The sequence below is a fragment of the Rhinatrema bivittatum genome, chromosome 2, assembly GCF_901001135.1.
Source record: "Rhinatrema bivittatum chromosome 2, aRhiBiv1.1, whole genome shotgun sequence".
Lineage (NCBI taxonomy): Eukaryota > Metazoa > Chordata > Amphibia > Gymnophiona > Rhinatrematidae > Rhinatrema > Rhinatrema bivittatum.
The window spans coordinates 578988955-579010850 of NC_042616.1; the positions used below are offsets into that span (position 1 = coordinate 578988955).

The 21896-nt window shown below is 44.5% G+C and overlaps 1 protein-coding gene across 2 annotated transcripts in view; it reads left to right on the plus strand.

Moving 5' to 3' along the window:
* MTCL1 (microtubule crosslinking factor 1) overlaps positions 1-21896 on the plus strand; it is a 375130-nt gene that overhangs the window by 227261 nt on the left and 125973 nt on the right. The window contains exons 4-6 of one of the 2 annotated variants that reach the window (XM_029591011.1): positions 15742-15801; positions 16787-18118; positions 19069-19230. In XM_029591011.1, the coding sequence (XP_029446871.1) occupies positions 15742-15801; positions 16787-18118; positions 19069-19230 (1554 nt within the window). The remainder of the gene's footprint in view (positions 1-15741; positions 15802-16786; positions 18119-19068; positions 19231-21896) is intronic. The other variant, XM_029591012.1, reaches the window with a different exon arrangement.

The following is a 21896-nucleotide window of genomic DNA, read 5'->3' on the forward strand; positions in this document are numbered from 1 at the left end:
TCTCATACACACTCATGCTCTCACACTCACTGGCTCCCTCACATACACACAAACACACACACCCAGGCAGGCTCCCATTCATTTTCACACCACTCCCGCTCCATCCTCCAGGCAGGCACCAATTCATTCTCACACACACAGACCCCCAGGCAGGCACCTATGCATTCACACACACACCCCCCCCCCCAGGCAGAGTCCCATTCATACACATGCACACACTAAAGGCAGATCCCCCTCTCTTTTGCCAGCAACCTCGGAACCTCTCTCATTCCTCTGCTGCCACTGTCACTGCTGCCACATGACTATTGGGGATGTTGCTATTCTTGCACATTCCCAAAGATTACATGTGCCAATCACAAAAAATATATTTTTTTTAACCTTTGCTGTCTGATCTTAGTTTTCTAATTGGTTGGTCACAGGCTTTTTTTCCCACCTTCCCTTTATTTTTTTTTTGCCAATTCCTTTTATATTGTCTTTTTTTCTGTTTCTTTTCTCTCCATCTTCTTCCCTCAAACACACAGTCAGGTTCTCATTCTCACATGCATTTCTCTCTCTCTCACACACACACAGGCTCTCACTGTCACATGCTCTCTCTCATACAACCATTCATACACACAGTCTGTCACTGGCACATGCTCTCTGACTCTCACACACAGGCTCTCTCTCACTCCCACATGCTGTCTTGCTCAAGCACATATGCAGTCTCTGCAAACATTCAGGTCCTCACACACAATCTCTCAACTCATCTCATACACGTGCGCGCGCACACACACACACACACACACACACACACACACACACCCTCAGCCTCTCTCTCACCTCTGGGCCTCCTCTTCGTGGGTCGCCGCAGGATGGGCTCTGCGGCAGCCCTGCTACCGGGCTTCTTCCTCTTCTCGGGCCGCTGCGACTTGAGATTCGCGGCAGCCCGTAAGCGCAAGCGATGTTCCTCTTCTGCACGCTCTGATGCTTCACCTCCTTCCTGCCCACGCGGCTCCGGCAACGTTTACTTCCGGGGCCGCACAGGCAGGAAGGAGGAGGAGCATCAGCGCGTTCAACACGATCTTTTTCTTTGGGCTGTGGTGAAGTGAGCCTCACCACGGCCCTGCCTATCTGCTTGTCGCTGCGCCGCATGCGCCTCCCTGTGCCCGGGGGCATTGGGGGGGCTGGAGGGATACTAAAAAAACTAATTTTAAAGGGTTGGCGCAGCCGATTAAAAAAATAAAAAAGGCTCGTCGCAGCCGATTTAAAAAAAAAATCGATAATCCCGAAATGCTACGCGTGTCAGCAAAAACGGCTCGGCGTGTCACCTCTGACACGCGTGTCATAGGTTAGCCATCACTGATCTAGGAACATCACATTTTTTGATTTAGACTGTTCAAGTTCTATACTCTCAAGCTAAATGGTTGAAAAATTGATTTTCTTTAGGTTTGGAGTAATTAAAATCATTTAAAAAAATGTTCCACTTGTGGAACGTTGGTACCAAAAAAAAAAAAAAGACTTTGTCCCTCTGTCTTACTGTATTAGCTATTTTGTCTTCCCCTTTGTACCTTGTTTTTCTGACTACTTTCCCTGCTTCTCTTAACTTTTCCCTGTATTGTTTGTTGCCTGACTTCCTCTTTTTGCGATCCCTTGTAATTTATGCATGCTAACCTTTTCTTCACCTTCCTTTTTCAGCTGCTTTCTTAGAAAACCAAAGCGGCTTATTTTTTCTCTTACCTTTGTTCACTTTCCTAACAAAATGTTTTGTTGACCTTACAGTTTTAATTTTGTCCACTACACTTCTACTTCCCTTCGCTTTTCCTACCCAGTTAATGGCTTCTTAAGGTACCCCCTTTTTCTTAAGTTTTTCTGAAGTCTAGGACCCTCACCTTTGAATAAGCCACCACTGGCTGTGCTCTGATTCTGAAGCGTGCCATGCAGTGCTCACTGGATCTCAGGTGACATCAGAAACACGCTTCCCCATTTGTAAGCACCAGGACCAGCATGAAGTCTAGGACCCTCACTTTTGAATAAGCCACCACTGGCTGTGCTCTGATTCTGAAGCGTGCCATGCAGTGCTCACTGGATCTCAGGTGACATCAGAAACACGCTTCCCCATTTGTAAGCACCAGGACCAGCATGAAGTCTAGGACCCTCACTTTTGAATAAGCCACCACTGGCTGTGCTCTGATTCTGAAGCGTGCCATGCAGTGCTCACTGGATCTCAGGTGACATCAGAAACACGCTTCCCCGTTTGTAAGCACCAGGACCAGCATTGTCCCCTCTTGTCTGGGTTCTGTTATAGGTTGCCAGAACAGATCTCCCTGTAGAGAAATCTCCCTGTTTCTGAATGACACCAACTTAGATCTTGGCACCTGGCAGACAGCACAACTCCTGGGTAAACATGCCTGGTTGGCAGATAAATACTTCATTGCTCCTTAGGGAGTCACCAATCACCGTTACCCTTTTGTTCCCTAAGTAATTTGATTGCTGATCCTGCAGCAGACTGAGGCAACTTGGGTCTCGATTCTTTCTTGTCCAGTTTTAAATTAAGCTTAGGTTTCCCCATCTTTTCATCATTTATTGTCCCGCATGCTTTTCAGCCTTGCCACTTCTCTCAGTTCCTCACTGTGATATTTGTATGGGCAGAAGTAGTAACAGTGGTGACAGCTTTGGTGACATTGTTTCCTGGCCATCTTTCTGCTGTTAGTAGTTTTGTAACTGCTGAAAGAAATGAGACCTACTAAAGTCTCCACCTTTTCCTCAACCATTCTGAAAGTAAATTCAGCTGGCTTTTTTGGGGTGAAATCTTACCTTCCACTTCGTCACTCAAGCTCCCTGTTTGTAGCCCGGTTGGCTTGTCCACTTGGTTCTTTGAAGTATGGAGTGATTTATTTTATCCTTCTAGACTACAAGATATATATTTATTTCCAGTATTTGACAGTGATATTCATTCCCAGCCCTTGAAGGCCGGGATTTCCGAACAGCCCTGATAAATATGCATGCATACTGCCTCTAATGTATGAAAATCTATCTGATGCATATTTATTAGGGATATCCTGAAAATCCAGTCTGTTTGTGGCCCTCAAGGGCTGGAAGTGTGAATAGCACTGATCTATGAGGTGTGGCACTATGATCTAGTGTGGCAACCTTTGTACAGTTACCTTCATTTTTGGATCTTGTATTTTTTTTTCTCCCAGGAATTATTTGTGTTTGCTACAATGAGCCAAAATGGGAGAAAACCAGTGTAATAAGACATCATTTTTCTGGGTAAAAATCAGAATTTATTTTGGTAGACAGAAGCCAGAACTGTGTAAAATAAAGAAAGAAATATATATCCTAGAGCAGGGATTCCCAAACTTATGTACAGGGCTGCATAACTTTTAAAATTGACAGGGCTAGATGAAACTTTTTTTGCGACCTCCCAGTATCTCCCTATTTTTCTTCTCCAATTAATTCCTTGCATTTCTTCCCTCATCCTTTCCACCTTTTCCCTTCCTCATTTTTCACAGTGTCTCCCCATCACCCAGTGTCTTAACTCTTCCTTCCCTTCCCTCCAGCAGCTCCCATTTTGTTTCACCACTCCTCCCAGTGCCCATTCTCTCGTCTCTTCCCTGTGCCTCCCTGCTAGGCAGCAACTCCAGGGCAGCTTTGGCCTTCATTCTCAATGGCAACAGTGGGGCTTCCTTCCGCGCAGTTCAGCAGCTTCTCCCCTCCCTTCCCAGCAGCTGTGACTTCCCTTCTTCGGTGCAGCTCCAGTGGGGACTCCGCCTTTGCCAGTAGATCCAGTCTCTCTCCTCCAGTGGCAGCTTCCTTTCTGTGGGGTGGGCGTGTTGCTTCTACACTTTTTTTTTTGCCATGCGTGTGGTGCAGGCCAAGTTCTCATGCATGTTCTCCCACTGTCTTCTACCATTTTTGTCTTATTTTATTATGTTATTTTAATAGCTGCAATGTTTGTATTACAAGATTTTATTATTTTAATATGCCTTATAGGTTTTTGCAGTGTGGTTGTTTTCCAGTTTTATGAATGTTTCACATGTTGCCTTTAACTCTTGGAAATGTGCGGAGTTTGTTTTAAAAATAAAATAATTTGCAATTGTAAATTGCAGAACAATAATACTCATTCTCCTAGGACAAGCAGGATAATAGTCCTCACATACATGGGTAACATCTGATGAAGCCCAGCATGGAAAACTTATGTCAAAGTTTCCAGATCTTTGACTAGGTACACTGAGCATGCACAGCATGCCCTATACCATGTGTCCAAGTAGGGTCCCTCTTCAGTCTTTTTTTTCCATGGAGCTTTCGCATTGCAGTTTCTCTGAGCTTGGGGCATTTTTTAAAAAATTGCATTGGAAAACCTTTTTAACCGATTCTTATCGGTCCTTTTCGTGTCTTTTCTTGGTGTGGGTCCCTCTCTGGTTCCCCTTTAGCTTCTAGCCAGGTTTTTTGGCAGATTGATAAGTTTTATTTCACTTATGTCCCCCCCTCCCTGTGGCAGCAGTGCCTCTGTGCCCACTGGTGTCGGTGGCCCGCCGTCACCATTTCTCATTTTCGCCCCTTCTTTTCACTTCGTCATGGCTGCGTCGGGTTTCCATCAATGCCCGCAGTCCCAGAGGACTATGTCCATCATTAATCCACATGATGTGTGTCTCCTCTGCCTGGGGGCATTGCATGATGTGCGGGGGTGCTGCTTGTGCAATCAAATGACCCCCAAGGGACGTCTTGCTCACCTTGACAAGATGGAGAAACTCTTCAGAGCAAGAAAGTCCGAGCCATTGAAGTCTGTATCAGTGGCATCTACACCAAAGGACCTTGGAGCCGCACTGATGGACACCGAGCCATGGACACCGCCAGGCTCGGTGTCCATGGCATCGGCGGGGCCGTTCGCTCTGTTGATGCTGCCGGTAGATAGGGGTGCTGGGGACCGGCCTTTGTTGGTCTCTTCCAGGTCGAGGACATCGGGTTCATAGTCATCGACCTCTGCACCGGGGAAAGACTGAGTCAAGCACCAAGGGAAGCTGAGGAAGCATCAGCACTGGTCTCCAGTGAACGGTGCCATGCTCAGGGAGGCACCAGCTCCTGCCATGATGCCTCCGAAGCGATCCTGCAGTGAGTGGTGCCTGTCTTCTCTCGATGCCGGGGGTCCGCGATGGTTTCCACTGGTGTCAGTCTTCGATCCACCTCGAGGATCCAAGGAAGATATGGCCAACCCTCCTACCTCCCAGTCCGTTTTGGCATCTGCAACTTTCGAGGAGAAGTTGGAGTGGAGACTCAGCTGTCAGTCAATCGGGCGCTGTGGGGCATCAAGCCAGTGGCACTGACTGTATTGATGCCCACGTTCTCCCTGCTGGAATGGCTCAACGTGCTCATCAGTTTGTTATTGTCCCAGCTGGCGTCAGTTCCCGGGAGGCCATAAATGCCTGGTGGGGCACTGATTCTTCCTTCGACCAATGTGGTGCTCATTGCCGGTGAGGAATCTCCATTGAGGCCAGCAGTGGCATCGAGCCTGTAGCCCCCCATCCAGCTTTGCCAGGGCCGGCACTAGTGCCACCAGGGCCTAGGCCTCTGGACGAAGGCTGAGTACCCTGTAAATTAGTGAGGATGAGGCCCCATATGACCCCTGGGAGGATGACACTGCAGAATCCTCCTCAGAGGACTCTGAGGGTCTCCCCTCAGAACTGTCTCCTCCAGAGGAACGAAGGAGGTTTCCACCTGAGGACCTAACCTTTGCAGGGTTTTTTTTAAGGGCAATGGTGGAAGCCGTCCCTTTTCAGTTAATGACGGAGGAGGATGCCAGACGCAAGATGCTGAAAATCCTCCAGTTAATGGAGGCTCCTAAAGAGATCATGGTGATCTCAGTACACAAGATCTTTAAGGAGTTGCTACTGAGGATTTGGGAGCACCCCCTCGCAGTTCCTCCTGTAAACTGGAAGGCGGATGGGGTTTACTGCATCCAACAGGCTACCGGATTCAAAAAGCATCAGCTGGCACACAGTTGGTAGTGGTCAAATCCGCTCTCAAGAGGACCAAGCACTCTCAGACCCATGCCTCTGTGCCCCTGGAGAAGGATCACAGAGCAATGGACACTCTTGGGAGGAAGGAGATTCAGGGGATGATGCTGATTGCCCGCATTGCTTTTTATCAGCTCTATACAAGTCAGTACACTCACAAATGCTGGAAGCAGGTGCAGGAGGCAGCCTCAACAGCAGCAAGACACCTTCTTGTCGCTAGTGCGTCAGGGTCTGGAGTGTGGAAAACACAATGTGTGCTCCCTCTACGATGTTTTCAAAAGAGAAGCGAGAGTCTCTGCAGCAGGAATCAGTGCCCGCAGAATGACATGGCTGTGGGCCTCAGATCGCCGACTGGAGGTACAGGAAAGACTCGCCGACCCACCATGTACAGGAGAGAATCTCTTCAGAGAGAAGGTGAGGGACGCGGGTGACCCAGTTACAGGATCACCATGAGACCCTCCAGAATCTCTCCACTGGCACTTCAGACCTGCTGCCCTCAGCTAGGTTGTCTGCAAGGCAGGGTCAGAAGAGGTCTTTCTACCACCACAGGAAGTACTGTCATCCAGCCCCCTTGCTCCTGTTCAGAGGATGAGCTCCCGAGGCTGTCCCAGGTGGCAGAGAGCTCCCAAGCTCCAGCCGGTGCCCCCAGCCAAATCCTGGGATGGGGGTTTTGACTGGATCGTAGGGAGCATAAAGCCAGCCACTTGTACCCGAGATGCTAGCTATGATTCTTTGTGAGTCGGTGGCCCAGTATAACCTTGGACCAGTGGGTTTTGTCCATCATCTGCCAAGGGCACCAATTAAACTTATTGGGTGTCCCGCCAAATTATTCTTTGTGCCCATTTTGGGGGCTGATAATTCATCAGGAGGTACAGTTACAGGAACGCTCCATCCTCTTAATGGCCAGAGCAGTCAAGCCTGTCCCATCAGGGCAAAGAGAGCAGGTCCCAGTACTTCCTGATTCCAAAGAGAACAGGGGAACTCCGTCCCATCCTAGACCTGAGGGCCTTGACCAAGTTTCTAAAAAAAAAATTAAAAAAAAAAAAGTTCAAGATGATTTCCCTGGGCACCCTGATTCCCCTCCTGCAAAAAGGGGACTGGCTATGCTACCTCGATTTAAAGGGCACATTCACTCACATCGAGATCTTTCCAAATCACAGGAAGTATCTCAGATTTGTGGTGGGGAAAACAGCACTCCCAGTGCAGAGTGTTGCCATTCGGGCTAGCATCGGCCCCCCATGTGTCTTTACCAAGTGTCTGACCATGGTGAGGGCGCACCTCCGCAGACTGGGAGTGCATGTTTTCTCTTACTTGGACAATTGGCTGGTCAAGAGCTCCTCTCAGGCAGGGGCAGATCGGTCCTTAAGCTTGGCCATCCGGGTGCTGGAGTCACTAGGGTTCATCATCAACTATCTGAAGTCCCATCTCAGCCCATCACCTCAATTGGACTTCATAGTAGCCCTGCTAGACAAGGCTCAGGCAAAAGCCTTCCTGCTGTGCTCCAGGGCAGTCACCATTTTTGTGGTGTGAAGGAGAAGTATGAGTGATCTTGAGTGCAGTCACTTGCATATTAGGGAATTGACTTTTGTCCTAGTGGTGCTTGCTGTTGGAGTTTTCATTGTGAGTTTCTCATGCATGTCAGTATCCATGTGCTATGTGTGTCTTGTGTTATCCCTATAGTCATGTAGATACTAATATATGATGGGTGTGTGCTGTGTGCATCAGTTGATCGTTTGGTATGTTATAAAAAGATTTGCATGCATGTGTAAAATGTGCAGAGCACAAGTGTGAGTGAATGAGTGTGAGGAAGGAGGATGGTTGTGAAAGAAAGAAAAACCAGACTAGGGTAAGGGTGATGGTACACATGCAGGTGAGATTCTGGCCATTAGGATATGTTGGAAAAAGCAGCTTTTGCATGAGAAAATTGAGCCAGAATTTAAAAACAGGGGAAGCTCAACATTTTTAAGGGTGTTCTAATAGAGTTCAATATTTGTTCCTGCTTGTTTTCCTATTTTTGACAAATGCTACAAAACTGTCTGTCAGTCACTCCCATAAGAAGAGGTGATGGCAGCACTACAGCCCAGACTTAAATCAGCCTTAAGGTAAATAAAAGGTATATTTGTTTTTTGGAGAACTTGTGATCATACCGGTGTTTGGAGTGGAGAATATTAGTGTAGGCATGAGGGGGTGCCTCATGTTCCATGTCAAGCTATGATGAATGTTTTCTTTTTTTTTAAGACAAAAATAATTTGGGTGAATTTGAGCATGTGTGTTCATTTCCTTTTTTCTGTGAATACTAACATTCCTAATACACATCTGTTTCTCAACTTAGATCTTTCAAACATAAGCCGCTGTCCCATAAATAAGAATCCAAAGGTTATTTCATAAAGCTGTGCTTATGTCAAAGTATTCCACTTTCCCACACAATGTCTCTTCTTAGTATGACCTCAGAGGACAGCTATGGGGAGACGTTTCACTAAGCGGTAAAACAGATTAACTTCTAGAATTTTCTTTGAAATTTTCTTAACTGTTTGGGATCATATGCAGAATGAACGGGAAGCTGTCTCTCTCTGGGGAATATAATCACTACTATTGGAACAACCTGCATATTCAACATGGTCTCCTTGAGGGCATGAATGCTGACAGATCTTCCCCCAATACCCCATTCCACTATCTGTTGATTCTTCTCCTCACCTAGAAAGCAGAAACCAGTGGCCATGTGGAGTTTCTTAGGAGGTAACAACATAATGCTGAGCATGTGGTCTTTCCTGCCATCATAGCACATGCTTCTATTGTAGACTGGAAGCAAGGAGGAGTTGCCAGTCCATGTGCTGCCTGTCTAGTACTGTGGACAGCTGTGGGAGGGGAAAGAGAGGTATCTCCTCTTCTTCCTACTGGGGGCTAACTGATGAGTCACATGCTGTCTGAGTTGCTTTTTGACCATCCAGCTTATAGACTGCCTTATCTCTCATGAAATTTTGTGTCATGAAAACACTGTACAATAATTTTAAAAAATATATTTTATTTAAACTCTTATTAACCGCAATTTCTAACATGTTCAACAAGGTTTACAAATAAAACATATATAATAAAAACAAACATGTAAATACAATAAAACAAATACAAAATTGAAATAAATACGTAACATTTCAAGCAGCAACAAAATATAGAGCACCTGCTTCCAAAAGATACCCCATCCCACCAGTGGCTGAGAAAAGGAGGAGGCCACCAGTGGACCTCATTGGCACTGGTGGTTGAAGAAAGAACAACAACCCACCATAAGGGAGCCCATTGTCCCACTCTTTGTGCACTGGCTCTATGGTAATTAAAACACGTGCAGCTAGCAGGCGCTCTGTGCTGAACTCATGATACACAAGATCAGCACAGTGGAAGTGCTAGCCCAGCGAGTTTTGAATTGTGCAGGGCCAGCATACAAGGAAGAGCGGAATGGGCTCCCCATTCTGTTTCCAATGGGGAGCCTACCTGGGTTTTATATATCTGTATGTGAGTGTGAGCCTGCCTGGGTTGTGTGTGACAGTGAATGGGAGCCTGTCCTGGGGGGGGGGGTGTGTGTGTGTGTGAATGGGAGCTTGCCCTGGGGGAGGGTGTGAGTGAATAGGAGCTTGCCTGGGGAGGGGAGGTATGTGGGTGCATGAATGGGAGCCTGTCTGGGTGTTAGTGTGTCGGAATTGCAGTCTGCCTGGGGTGTGTGTACATGTATTAGGAACCTGCCTGGGAGAAGTGTGTGTGTGTGTGTGTGTTTATGAATGGGAGCCTGCCTGGAAGTTTGTGAGGGGAGGGTTGGGAGTCTGCCTGAGGGTGCGTGGAGCGTATATGTGAATGGGAGTCTGCCTGGAGCTTGGGTGTGTGTGAATGGGAGCCTACTTTGGGGGGAGGGGTGTTTGTGTGAAAGAACGCCTGTGTGTGTGTGAGAGAACACGCACATGTGGGAATAGAGAGAGTGTGTGTGTGTGTGTGTGTGTGAACCTGCATGTGAGAAAGCGCCTATGAAAGTAGAAACCTGTGTGCGGGAATGGGAGCCTGGGTGTGTGTGTGAGGGAGTGGGAGCCTGTGAGAGCATGCAAAAGTGGGAACCTTTGTGAGAGAGATCATATGAGTGTTCATGTGAGAAAGCACGTGTGTGTGTATGAAGAAGGAAAGAAAGGAGAGAAGAGACCCTGAAAAAGGAATTAGGAAAAGACAGACAAGGGAAAAAAGAAACTGGGACCAACCAATTAGAAAAATATGATCAGACAACAAAAGTAAAACAAAATTATTTTGACTTTCAGCAATTTGAATATGCCATCTTCGGGAATGTACTTGTATTTTGCTTTTTCTTCAGTATTACAGTGTTGACAATCTGATTTCTCAGGCTTCTCATTTTAATTTTGTCTGCATGCTTGTTTCTAATTTGTAGTCCCTTATTCTGTGTTAAGTAAGTTTTTGTCTGTGTTGCTCATGTGTGACAGAGGTGCAGTATTTCGGCTAGCGCATAGTTTCTCTGTAGGGCAGAGCTTTCTAAAGTGTGTGTCACCTGCAGTGTGCCGCGCAAGCCCGGTGCACGTGACACACCGGCAAGTGGGAGCCAATGCGGCCGCTGGTGGACCTCATCCCACTGGCGGCTGAGCAGTGAAGTTTCGCTGGGCTGTGCTGTGTGCCGGACACACAGCAGGAAGATCGGCAGGGCCGTGGTGGTGCTCACGTCACCACGGCCTGAAGAAAAAGGTCACGTCTAAATGTGCAGGTGCTCCTCCTCCTTTCTGCCCACACGGCCCCGGAAGAAAAATGTTGCAGGAGCCATGTGGGCAGGAAGGAGGAGGAGCATCAGCCACGTGCAGAAGAGGAGCAGCGTTGTTGCAGCGGGCTGAGAAGAGGAGGAGGCCCGGTAGCAGGGCCGCCGCTGCCGCGGATCGGCCAGAGAAGATCAGGGCCGCCGCTGCCGCAGATCGGCCCGAGAAGATCAGGGCCGCCGCTGCCGCGGATCGGCCCGAGAAGATCAGGGCCGCCGCTGCCGCGGATCGGCCCGAGAAGATCAGGGCCGCCGCTGCCGCGGATCGGCCCGAGAAGATCAGGGCCGCCGCTGCCGCGGATCGGCCCGAGAAGATTAGGGCCGCTGCAGAGCCCATCCTGCAGCGACCTGTGAAGAGGAGACAAAAAGGTAAGAGAGAGGCTGAGGGCCCGTAGAGTGTGTGTATGAGATGAGTTGAGGGATTGTGTGCATGTATGAGATGAGTTGAGGGATTGTGTGTGGGAGTGAGGACCTGAATGTTTGCAGAGACAGCATGTGAGAGCCTGTGTGTGTGTGAGAGAGACAGCATGTGACAGTGAGAGCCTGTGTGTATGAATGATTGTATGAGAGAGAGCATGTGACAGTGAGAGCCTGTGCTTGAGCAAGACCATGTGGGAGTAAGAGAGAGCCTGGGTGTGTGAGAGTCAGACAGCATGTGCAAGAGAGAGACTGTGTATGAATGATTGTATGAGAGAGCGCATGTGACAGTGAGAGCCTGTGCTTGAGCAAGACAGCATGTGGGAGTGAGAGCCTGAGTGTGTGAGAGTCAGACAGCATGTGCAAGAGAGAGAGCATGTGAGAGTGAGAGCCTGTGTGTATGTGTGTGTGTGTGTGTGAGAGAGAGAGAAAGCATGTGAGAATGAGAACCTGACTGTGTGTTTGAGGGAAGAAGATAGATGGAGAGAAAAGAAATTGAAAAAAAGACAATATGAAAGGAATTGGCGAAAAAATAAGAAAGGTAAGGTGGAACAAAAAAGCCTGTGACCAACCGATTAGAAAACGTAAGATCAGACAGCAAAGGTAAAAAAAAAAATAAATAAATTACTTTTTACTGATTGGCACATGTAATCTTTGGTAATGTGCAAGAGTAGCACTTTCTCTACACGGATCTCACAATGTACGAGATCAACATGGAGGAAGTGGAAACCCACGGGGCCTGCACAGAGGAGGCAGCAGAATGGGATTCAGTGCCAATAGCAGCAATCAGCGCTTCCCCAATAGCCATGTGGCATCAGTGACAGTGGCAGCAGAGGAATGAGAGAAGCTCTGAGGTTGCTGGCAAAAGAAAGAGAGGGGATCTGCCTTTAGTGTGCATGTGTATGAATGAGAGACTGCCTGGGGGTGTATGTGTGTGAATTCATGGGTGCCTGCCTGAGGGTGTGTCTGTGTATGAGAATGAATGGGTGTCTTCCTGGGGTTTGTATGTGTGAGAATAGGTGCCTGCCTGTGTGTGTGGTGTATGTGTGTGTGAGAATGAATTGGTGCCTGCCTGGGGGATGGTGAGGGAGTGGTGTGAAAATGAATGGGAGCCTGCCTGGTGGTCAGTGTGTGTGAGAATGAATGTGTGCATGCCAGGGGGATGGTGAAGGAGTGGTGTGAAAATGAATGGGAGCCTGCCTGGGGGTCAGTTTCAGTGTGTGAGAATGACTGGGAGCTTGCTGGGTGTGTGTGTTTGTGTGTATGTGAGGGAGCCAGAGAGAGTGAGAGCATGAGTGTGTATGAGAAAAACCAGGGGAGTAAGAATTTGTGTGTGTGTGTGGGGGGGGTGTGTGGAGGGGGAGAGAGTGTCTTAGAGCCTGAGAGTGTGTCAGTGTCTGTGAGAGCAAGAGGTTATGGTGGGTATAAGAGCATGAATGTGTATGTATGTGACAGTGTATGTGTGAGAGAGAATGGACATGTGAGTATGTGTGAGAGAGAGAGAGAGAGAGGATAATCTCCTAATCCTTGACAATATCAGGGTGACTGGAAATCAAGAGCTCCCACGTATGGACAGCAGGGGCTTTTTAAAACCCTTATTAGTTTTAATTATTGGGTGTTATTTGATATATGTGCTGTTTTGAAATATTTTATTGGTGTTTGGGAAATTGTAAAAAATGTATATGATTTTAATTAATAGAAATTCTATTTATCAGTAGTTTTAAAATATTCTTTTATTAGTATGGTTTTACTATTATAACTGATGCTTTATGTTTCTTGATTTTATTTGTTTTATGAGGAATGGTGGTTCTGTTTTTCCATTGTTAATACACAGAGTCTGGCTTCTTGGGGTTTCCATTTCAGTTTTTGTTTAATTTGTGCTCCTTTATTTTGTATTCTGTATTTGGTGAGGGTCTGTCTCTGCTCTGTGTGTGTGACCATGATGAGAGATTCTGCTAGCATAGGGATCTATAGCAATCTGGTTTGTTTTGTTACCTCAGTAGGTGGTGTATTGGTATTCTAGGACCCAGTGTAATATTTACCCTTGCTTTTTCACAGGTAGGGTTATTGTTGTTTGAGTCCTTGGTGTTATTACTGTTATGTTACAATGGGATTGCAGTATAGATTTTGAGTGTCTTTTTTGTGAGGTTTTGTGTTAGTTCACAATGTGCCTGGCAGTGGAAGGTGTTTGTGCTGCTGTTACTGTGAGGTGACACCAGAATTTGAAAATATCTTTTAGTATGATGACCTGTAAGGGAAACATCCAAGCTCCATTGTTTGAGGGAATTTCATTGGATGCACAGAGTTACAGAACTGGAGGTGCAGGATTTATATTGACATTCCGTCCCTTCCTATAAATTCCAGACTTCACTCTCATAGCCATATAGAATTAGTTGAATGAGGCTATCAAATAATTATATAGTGTGAAACTGGCCAGCTTTTTAAAATTACGCAGAAGACCCTTTGGATATTTTTATTAACACCAAATATTCAAAAGCTGTGTTCATCCCATCAAGCTCATATATCTCATTAAAGAGGTAAATTGAATAACACAATAACTTTGTTTTATTATTGTTACTCATAAATTATAACAATAACATTAATCTTGGAATATTATATATTTTTAATATAAATGAAAGGTTTTCACAAGATAGGTTGTGTTGTGAAACATTTTGTTATGTTATATTTAAGGAAACATACATAAAATGTCAAAATACATTTCGTTCCTTTAACCTTTAACCTCTGGTTTGCTAGTAGACTGAATTACCGTGTTGTGAAATTATGTTTGTCTAAAAAGTGTGTCACCAACATGAAAAGTTTGGAAAGCTCTGCTGTAGGGATTTGAAGCAGTCTGGCATGTTCTGTTTGCCCAGTAGGTGGTGTATTAGTGTTCTTGCCTTGCTGCCTTTTTGTAGATAAGGTTGCTGTTGTTTGAGTCCTGAGTTACTGCTGTTATGGTATGATATGGCAAGGTTGTAGGGGTTTGTCTTACTTCCCATAGTGTCTGGCAATGGAGGCAGTTTGTCTTCCTGTCAGATGTTACACCAGAATTTGAATATATCTTTTTTTGCATGTCCTAGTTCTGCACTGCACCCATTGCAAATCTTAAATTCTTTTGATTATGATTATTGCTGTTTAATTGTAGCTATGCTAGTCTTTGTATTTTTCGAAAGAAGATTAATAAAAGAATACATTGGTATTTGTTTTTCTGTTTTTGCTTTTTTTTTTTTACATGATTGGATCTGATGTTTCTCTTAAGTGTTCTTTGTTTCCTTTTTAAATATTATTTATAATCTGCAATAAATATAAAATAAATTAATACAGAATAAGACATTTTTAATGTTGCTAAGTGCTTTCGTTTATTTAAGCAACTTGTATCCACAGACCTTGATGGATAACAAAAATACATACACAATCAAAGATAAGTAAATAAAATTACAAAATATTCTAGACAGTGTAAAAGAATAGAATTTAAATATTTTAACGTGTTATTCATGATGCATGTCGGCTGCTGCAGACTACTTAGAAATCCATTGTCAGATGCATTCTAATGCATTATTTATCGATAAAAGTACAACTAGTAGGGCCTAGATCTGTATGCCTACTACCCCTGTCCCCCCCTCCCAAAAAAAAAAAATCAGTTCTGAGTACGCCAGAGCAAAGTATGTCATTCTCTTCCACACAGATTCTTAGGACTAAAAAAAGGGGGTTTTCAGGTATTTATTGTGAGGTTCTTGCTTTGATAGCATTGTATATACAATACACTTTGAAGCAGCCCTAATGCTGCTGCGAAATGCAGAGGTAGACTCCTGGGGTCTCTGCTGTCTGTTAGAAGGAGGGGTTTGTTTTTTTCTTGTGTTCAGTGATTGGATTATTAAGGCGTGGCATGCTTGATTAATTTAGGTGCAAAGGAAAGAAATTCATCCTTCTGTGTGGTGTAGGTAAGCAGAGCTTTTCTCTTAGGAGAGATTGTTTAACACATGCAACAATTAGACCTAAATGGATTGATTCTTGAATTCAAGACAATGGAAATGATTTGTTTAAAAGTAAAATAAAAAAAAACAACCCCCAAAAACTTTCGTTGTGAGACTGAAAGACTAGGAGTATCCGTCATGTTTGCCTTTAAACTGCTGGATTTATTATTTTATATCAAATGCTAAATGTGATTGCTTCTTTAGTGCCGCTACTGTGATTTTATTCCAGTGTTTACAAAATCTGTGTATTATGCAGTGCACTGTGAGTACTTTAATTTCTCCCAGTTAAGAAATCTATATCCGTACTTGCCCTTTAGGATACAGTTTGCAACAAATGTATTATGATTTTCTTGTCTGATCTTTTCTGCAATTATCACTTTTTTCCCCACACATGCCCTTTTAATGCCAGACACTGCTGCTGCTTCGCAAGATTAAGAAACATCACATTATAGTCTGTGACTTAAAGGGGCAGCGTTACTTTGTGTAGTTCTACAGTGCTCATGCTCTTCTATGTGGGATGCACTGACTTGTTCATAATTAACTGCAATCTTAATTTCTCTCTTTTCAGAGTTCACTGAGGAGGAGGGGCAGCCGAGAGATGCATAAGGAAAAGAAGATATCCAGTCAGGTAGTGAATTAAAGAAACGGGTTGTTCTGAGGAGGTCTGGCAGCTGACTAAAGTTAGCATTGTGGGATCAGGATTAGCGGGCACAAGGGGTATGAGAATGCAAATCAATGGAGAATAGCAGGAGAGAAAAGGAAGTGAAATTTCCTCTTTAGAAGGACCAGTCTGAAAATGTGGAGTAAAGGATTATCTGTCACTAACAACAGAGCATCAATGAGAATGAAAGAGTTAAAATAAATAAATAAAAAGGTGCTTCCACTTACACAGATGTGTTATGTCCAGGGCAGTGTCTTTCCACTCAGTGCAGACTCTAGAGCTTGTGACCTTTGCCTCCAGCAAACAGGCCTGTGTCCTGCTGCTATAGTTGAGCACCAGCTCTCTCTCTCTCTCCCCCTGTATGTCTGTGGCCAGTAGTGTCTCTGTCGCCCATTGGTTTCTTGGGCACTAGCTTGCAACGGAGAGAATGCACAGGATCCTGAAACTCCGGATATTGCAAGTGTACTAGCCACCCTATTTATATGGCCTCAGCTGCTCAGTGAGACCTTCCCTGGTGCTGGCACTGATAATATGTACTCATTGGGTGTGAAGAGGCCTAAAAAGCAGCAGTAACACTGAGCTGCATCATGAATGTAAGCTTTTAGAACACTTGAACTCTCTATTGACAGAGGAAAGGTTTAATGCCCAGGGTAGACATGGAAAGACAGAGGCTATATTTAGTGGCGTGGGTAATTAGGAAGAGATTACCTCAAATTTATTGGGAGATCAAGGCTGTATGACATATTGTTTAAATTGAGAACTTAGTTATTTCTGAACGCTTTGTTTGATTTCCAAGTCTGTGTTCTCATCTATGATCTGGTCTGTACTAGTATAATATGTTTCCCAATAAAACTAACTTTTTTAAAACTTCCCAGATTAAGAAGATTTAAGTGCAATGATCAATTTCCAGTCAGTCAACTTTTTCTATACTTTTTCTGCATTTCTTCTTTAGCAGGAGGACAGTGCTGATTTGAAGTGCCAGCTTCAGTTTGCCAAAGAGGAAGCAGCACTTATGCGTAAGAAGATGGCCAAGCTGGGAAGGGAGAAAGACGAATTGGAACAGGAACTCCAGAAATACAAGTCAGTGTATGGAGATGTGGATAGCCCCCTCTCAACAGGAGAAACAGGTGGGCCACCTAGCACCAGGGAAGGTGAGTTGAAGCTTCGGCTCAAATTGGTAGAGGAGGAAGCCAATATCTTGGGCAGGAAGATCGTGGAACTGGAGGTGGAAAACAGAGGCATTAAAGCTGAAATGGAGGACATGAGGTGCCAATATGAGAGAGAATGTCTTAGCCAGGACCATATTTCAAGCATTCCTACCTCACCATACAGTGACTCAGTGGAGTCTGCCACAGAACTGCGTCGCCATTTGCAATTTGTTGAAGAGGAAGCAGAGTTGCTGAGGAGATCAATTTCCGAGATAGAGGATCACAACAAGCAACTCACAAATGAACTGAATAAATTCAAATTCGGGCCTGGCCAGGAGTTGGACTGGATAGAAGACAGTGATAGCAAATCCAGTGGTGCCCTTCAAGAGGAGCTGAAATCAGCTCAAATGCAGATCAGTGACTTGAGTGGGAAAGTGATGAAACTTCAATATGAGAATCGTGTGTTGCTCTCTAATGTGCAGCGTTATGATCTGGCTTCTCACCTGGGGCTACGCACCTCCAGTCCCCGGGATAGTGATGCCGACAGTGACCCAGGAAAGAAAGAGAGTGACAGTGAGGATGGACATCCCCCTCAACCAAAGCGAGAAGGACCAATTGGAGGTGAGAGTGATTCCGAAGAAGTCTATGAGAAAACATCAGGGTTTTGTAGTGGGAAGCCATCAGAAGTCCGTGATCTATTTGTATGCTCCACTGAGTTGACGAGAATAAGGGAGAATTCAGAGTATCTAATGAACATCAAGTGCGAAGCAGAACGACTGGAAAGAACTGTTGACCATCTCATTAATGACACAGATAGCTTGATTTATGATGCTAAGGTGCACATAAGTAGCAGCAAATCTAAACAGGCACTGAAAAGTGGTGAAGAGAAAAAAGAGGTAAAAAATGAGCCTGAACTCTTGGACACTATTAATTCTCGGATGAAGACCTTTAGGAAAGAGTTACAGGCCTTCCTGGAAAAGGTTGACCATATTGGAGAAGGCCTCAAAGAACACATGGGAGATCTCTCCCCAATGCCCCATCTCACAGAATCTTCCAGTTTCCTGTCTACCATAACATCAATGTCTCGAGATTCTCCTATTAGTAACTTAGGAAAGGAGTTAACTACTGACTTCCAGGTAACTCAGCAAAACTTTGTGTTTTATTATTTTTACTTATTTTTTTTCCCTTCTTGTTGGCATTGCAATGCAAAAGCAGCTGCTTTACTATGGTTTCAAGTTTGCTTATTTGTAATGCAAAAAATGTAAATGGCTAAAATACTAATATTTCCTTTTTTGTTTATTTGCTTAAATAGTTCAGAGGCGGTTCCTACTATTTCACTTTAAGCAAACAAAGTTAACAGGGATTTATCTATATTTAAAAAAAAACAAAACAAAAGTTATCCTGATGATCAAAGTTGAAGATAATTTTGTATTCTAGTAGTTAGCAAGTTAAGCGTTATTAGCAGTGGCATTACATAATTTTTTTTTTCTTGCCTGATTATTGAAGCATTTTTTTTTTTAAAGACTTGCTACAGTTCATAAGTTCTGTATTGTAAAAGCCTAATTGCAATTCACTTACATAGCCCAGGTTGGAGGGGGGGGGGGGGGGGCAAGACACTGTAGCCCTGTAGCCAACGATGGACTACTGTGGTAAGATGCTGCTGGTACTCGGGTGCATGTGTAAGCTGTGAACCGCCCCTGGACATGGCTTTAGCTGCACGGCACAAGTAAGGGTGGAGGAAGCCTTCTGTCCTGAATCCTTTTGCATCTAGTATGCTTGCTGCTGGTTTGACTCATGCATCTCTCATTGCATGCGCGCCTCATAACCGGTGTTTTTTGCATTCTCTTCTCCTCTTTGTCTTTTTTGCTTTTCAGATATTTCAGCCCATCATTTTGCTCATTCTCATTTTGGTTTTGTTCTCTTCACTCTCTTACGCCACTGTGTTTAAGTTGGTTTTCCTGTTCATGCTTTTCTTTGTCTTGTAGTTTTTTCAATCGTCTACCTTACCCATTTTTTGTTTCTTTATTCCCTCCTGTCCTTTTTTTTTTGTTTTTTGTTTATATTACCGTCCATGTGCACGTAACAGTCTAAATTGAGGGATCAGGCGGAGTGGCAGCTCGGCCAAGACCACGGAGAGGAGCAAGAGAGCCATCGCCTTCATGGCGCCCCCACCACCGAACCACTTCGCAGAGCTGATGGAGACAACAAACTCTACAGGCCAGGAGGAAAGGACTATTTCAGTCTAGAGGTCAGCATCATCGCACAACCTGTTCTAAGATTGCTGTCTTGCAGTCTGCCCTTCACTGATGGCCACTGCTTTATTTTCTTGACTTTTTCTTTAAAAGAAGGAAAAATAAAAAAAATATCTAAAAGGATTGGGCCTTTCAGAATTCTTTTAAACCTTTTGTAGAGGTTCTGGCTCAAAACTATCCAGAAGAAAGAAAGGGGAGCTTGTCAGAATGTTCAGTCCACAAATATCAAGATTTGCAAAACTTTCCAAGAATGTTCAAAGTCCACAGTGGGGGGACCATGTAAAGACTTTTTTTTCTTTAACCTGCAGTGCCGTCCCTTGCTTTAAATAAAATTGGAAAGTTTTGCAAATCTTGTGAACATTCTGACAACCCTCCTTCTTTCTTGTGGATATTCCTTTGTGGGGTGTCTTTTCACCGTTTATCCGCGCTCAAAACGTTCCAGGTCAAAATAATCACTAAAAGGGAGCCTGCCTATTTTATTTTACAGCTTTAGAGACATAATCTTGTAATTTAGTCTTCTGTGGGAGGAACTGAATTTGTTTGCCAGTACAGAATGTGGTTTAAGTTGTACATGAATTCCAGGAAGTTAATCCATGTTGTGGTTCTGTTTGATGTTACTTTTACTTTTGTGGGGAAGTAGAACAATTTAGCCCTGCTATAATTTTGGAAAAATGTTTCCTTACATGTTCTAGTTTAACTTGGGCTGCTTTATTATTTGTGAGGCTATGTCTGGTACAGTACAGATGTGCATATTTCTCCAGTACAAATACATTCTGGGTAGAGATGTGATTAGGCCAAACCTTTTGGTTCTGCCTTCGTTATCGGCCCACCACAGGAAATTTCGTTTTCCCGCGGTTCGGTCTGATTTTATTTCAGCTGCCCCGAAACGAAAACTGAAACCCACCCCAACCCTTCAAATTTAATTAATTATAACTCCCCCACCCTCCCGACACCCCCCCCAAAAAAAAACTTGCCAAAAGTCCCTGGGGTCCCAGGAGCGATCTCCCCCTCTCGGGCCATCAGCTGCCAGTAATCAAAATGGCGCCGATGGCCCTTTGCCCTTACCATGTGACAGGAGCTATCGGTGCCATTGGCCAGCCTCTGTCACATGGTAGGAGCAATGGATGGCTGGTGCCATCTTAAAAAATGGCGCGGGCCATCCATTGCTCCTACCATGTGACCGGGGCCGACCAATGGCACTGGTAACCCCTGTTACATGGTAAGAGCAAAGAGCCACCGGTGCCATTTTGATTGGTGGCAGCCGACGGCCTGAGAGGGGGAGATCACTCCTGGGTCCCCGCTGGACCACCAGGGACTTTTGGCAAGTCTTGGGGGGGGGGGGGGTTCCAATTAATTAAATTTGAAGGGTTGGGGTGGGATTGGGGTTTTTTGGGGTTTTTTTAATGTGCCCTTTCTCCCCCCCTCCCCCCCAAAAATAAGAAAACCACACAAAATTTTGTGGGTTTTTTTATCATTTCTTCGGCCCCCCCGAAACACAATGAAATAGGAAATAAAGATGATATTTCCTTTTTCGTTGCAAACAAATGCACATCCCTAATTCTGGGTATGCTCTTGTGGTCCAGAAAATTATGGGTACATAGCTGTGATCACTCTGAAATCCTAAAGTTTCAGAAGCTAAGCAAGATTGGGCCCAGGAAGGTAAGGTGCTGATGTTTAAGTAGAGCACACTTGTTTATGGGAGCCAGTGGTCTGCCTGATTTGGTGTAGGGGAACACTATGGTGCCAAGTGTCTTGATTTTTAAATGAGACACTAACCTGGGATCCTGTCTACTTTATGGACATTAAAAAGCCGGTGACACTTATTTTCCCAAGAATAGCATATTAACTATGGCAAAGACCATACACTTTGGCCTGCTGAAACTTCCTCTAAAGAAAGAAACCTACTTGGAGTCAAAAATACACTTTGCTGTTTTGTTACGCCAGTTCCTTGATTATTGTGCAGAGCTCGGAGCAAGAATTTATTTATTTATTTATTTAACAGTTTTTTATACCGACCTTCATAGTAAATAACCATATCGGATCGGTTTACATTTAACAAGGGTATAACTGGAGTAACAATTCAAGTAAACGAAAGATAAACAATAGGTGGAATAAGTCAAAGTTACAATCAACAGGGAAGGAGAACTTGGAAGCTTGCAACAAGCTGGAAAGAAGATGAGGCAGAATGCAATAAAGTTGCACCATCATGATATTGTGGATTAAGGATTAGCAGCAAAAAGCTACAGAATAATGATTTATTAGGATTAGAAGGGTCACATACAGGAATCGCTGCTAAAGAGAGAAAAAAACCCCATGAAGTCTGGAAAGATGGTGTTTATTTTTCTGGCAATGCAGAAACTGTTTGACAAGAACAATATTTGGATGCTTAGACTTGTTAGATTAATCGAAGTTTATTTGGGAGAGTGTAATTGCACTTGTGCTGTGATTGGTTAAACTTCCCTGTAATCTTTACTTGTACATTTAGTTTCTTGAAGCCATGCAAACAAATAGTTTAATACAAATTGAAAATGACTAATTAGGTAAAGAGCTCTAGAGTAGCAGATTGTCTGGTAGCGTGCAGGCACTGTGCTGCCTGTGTGCAAACATCTGCCTTTGTTTGGTCTGAATACCCTCAATTAATGTAACTATTTGAGATTGCATC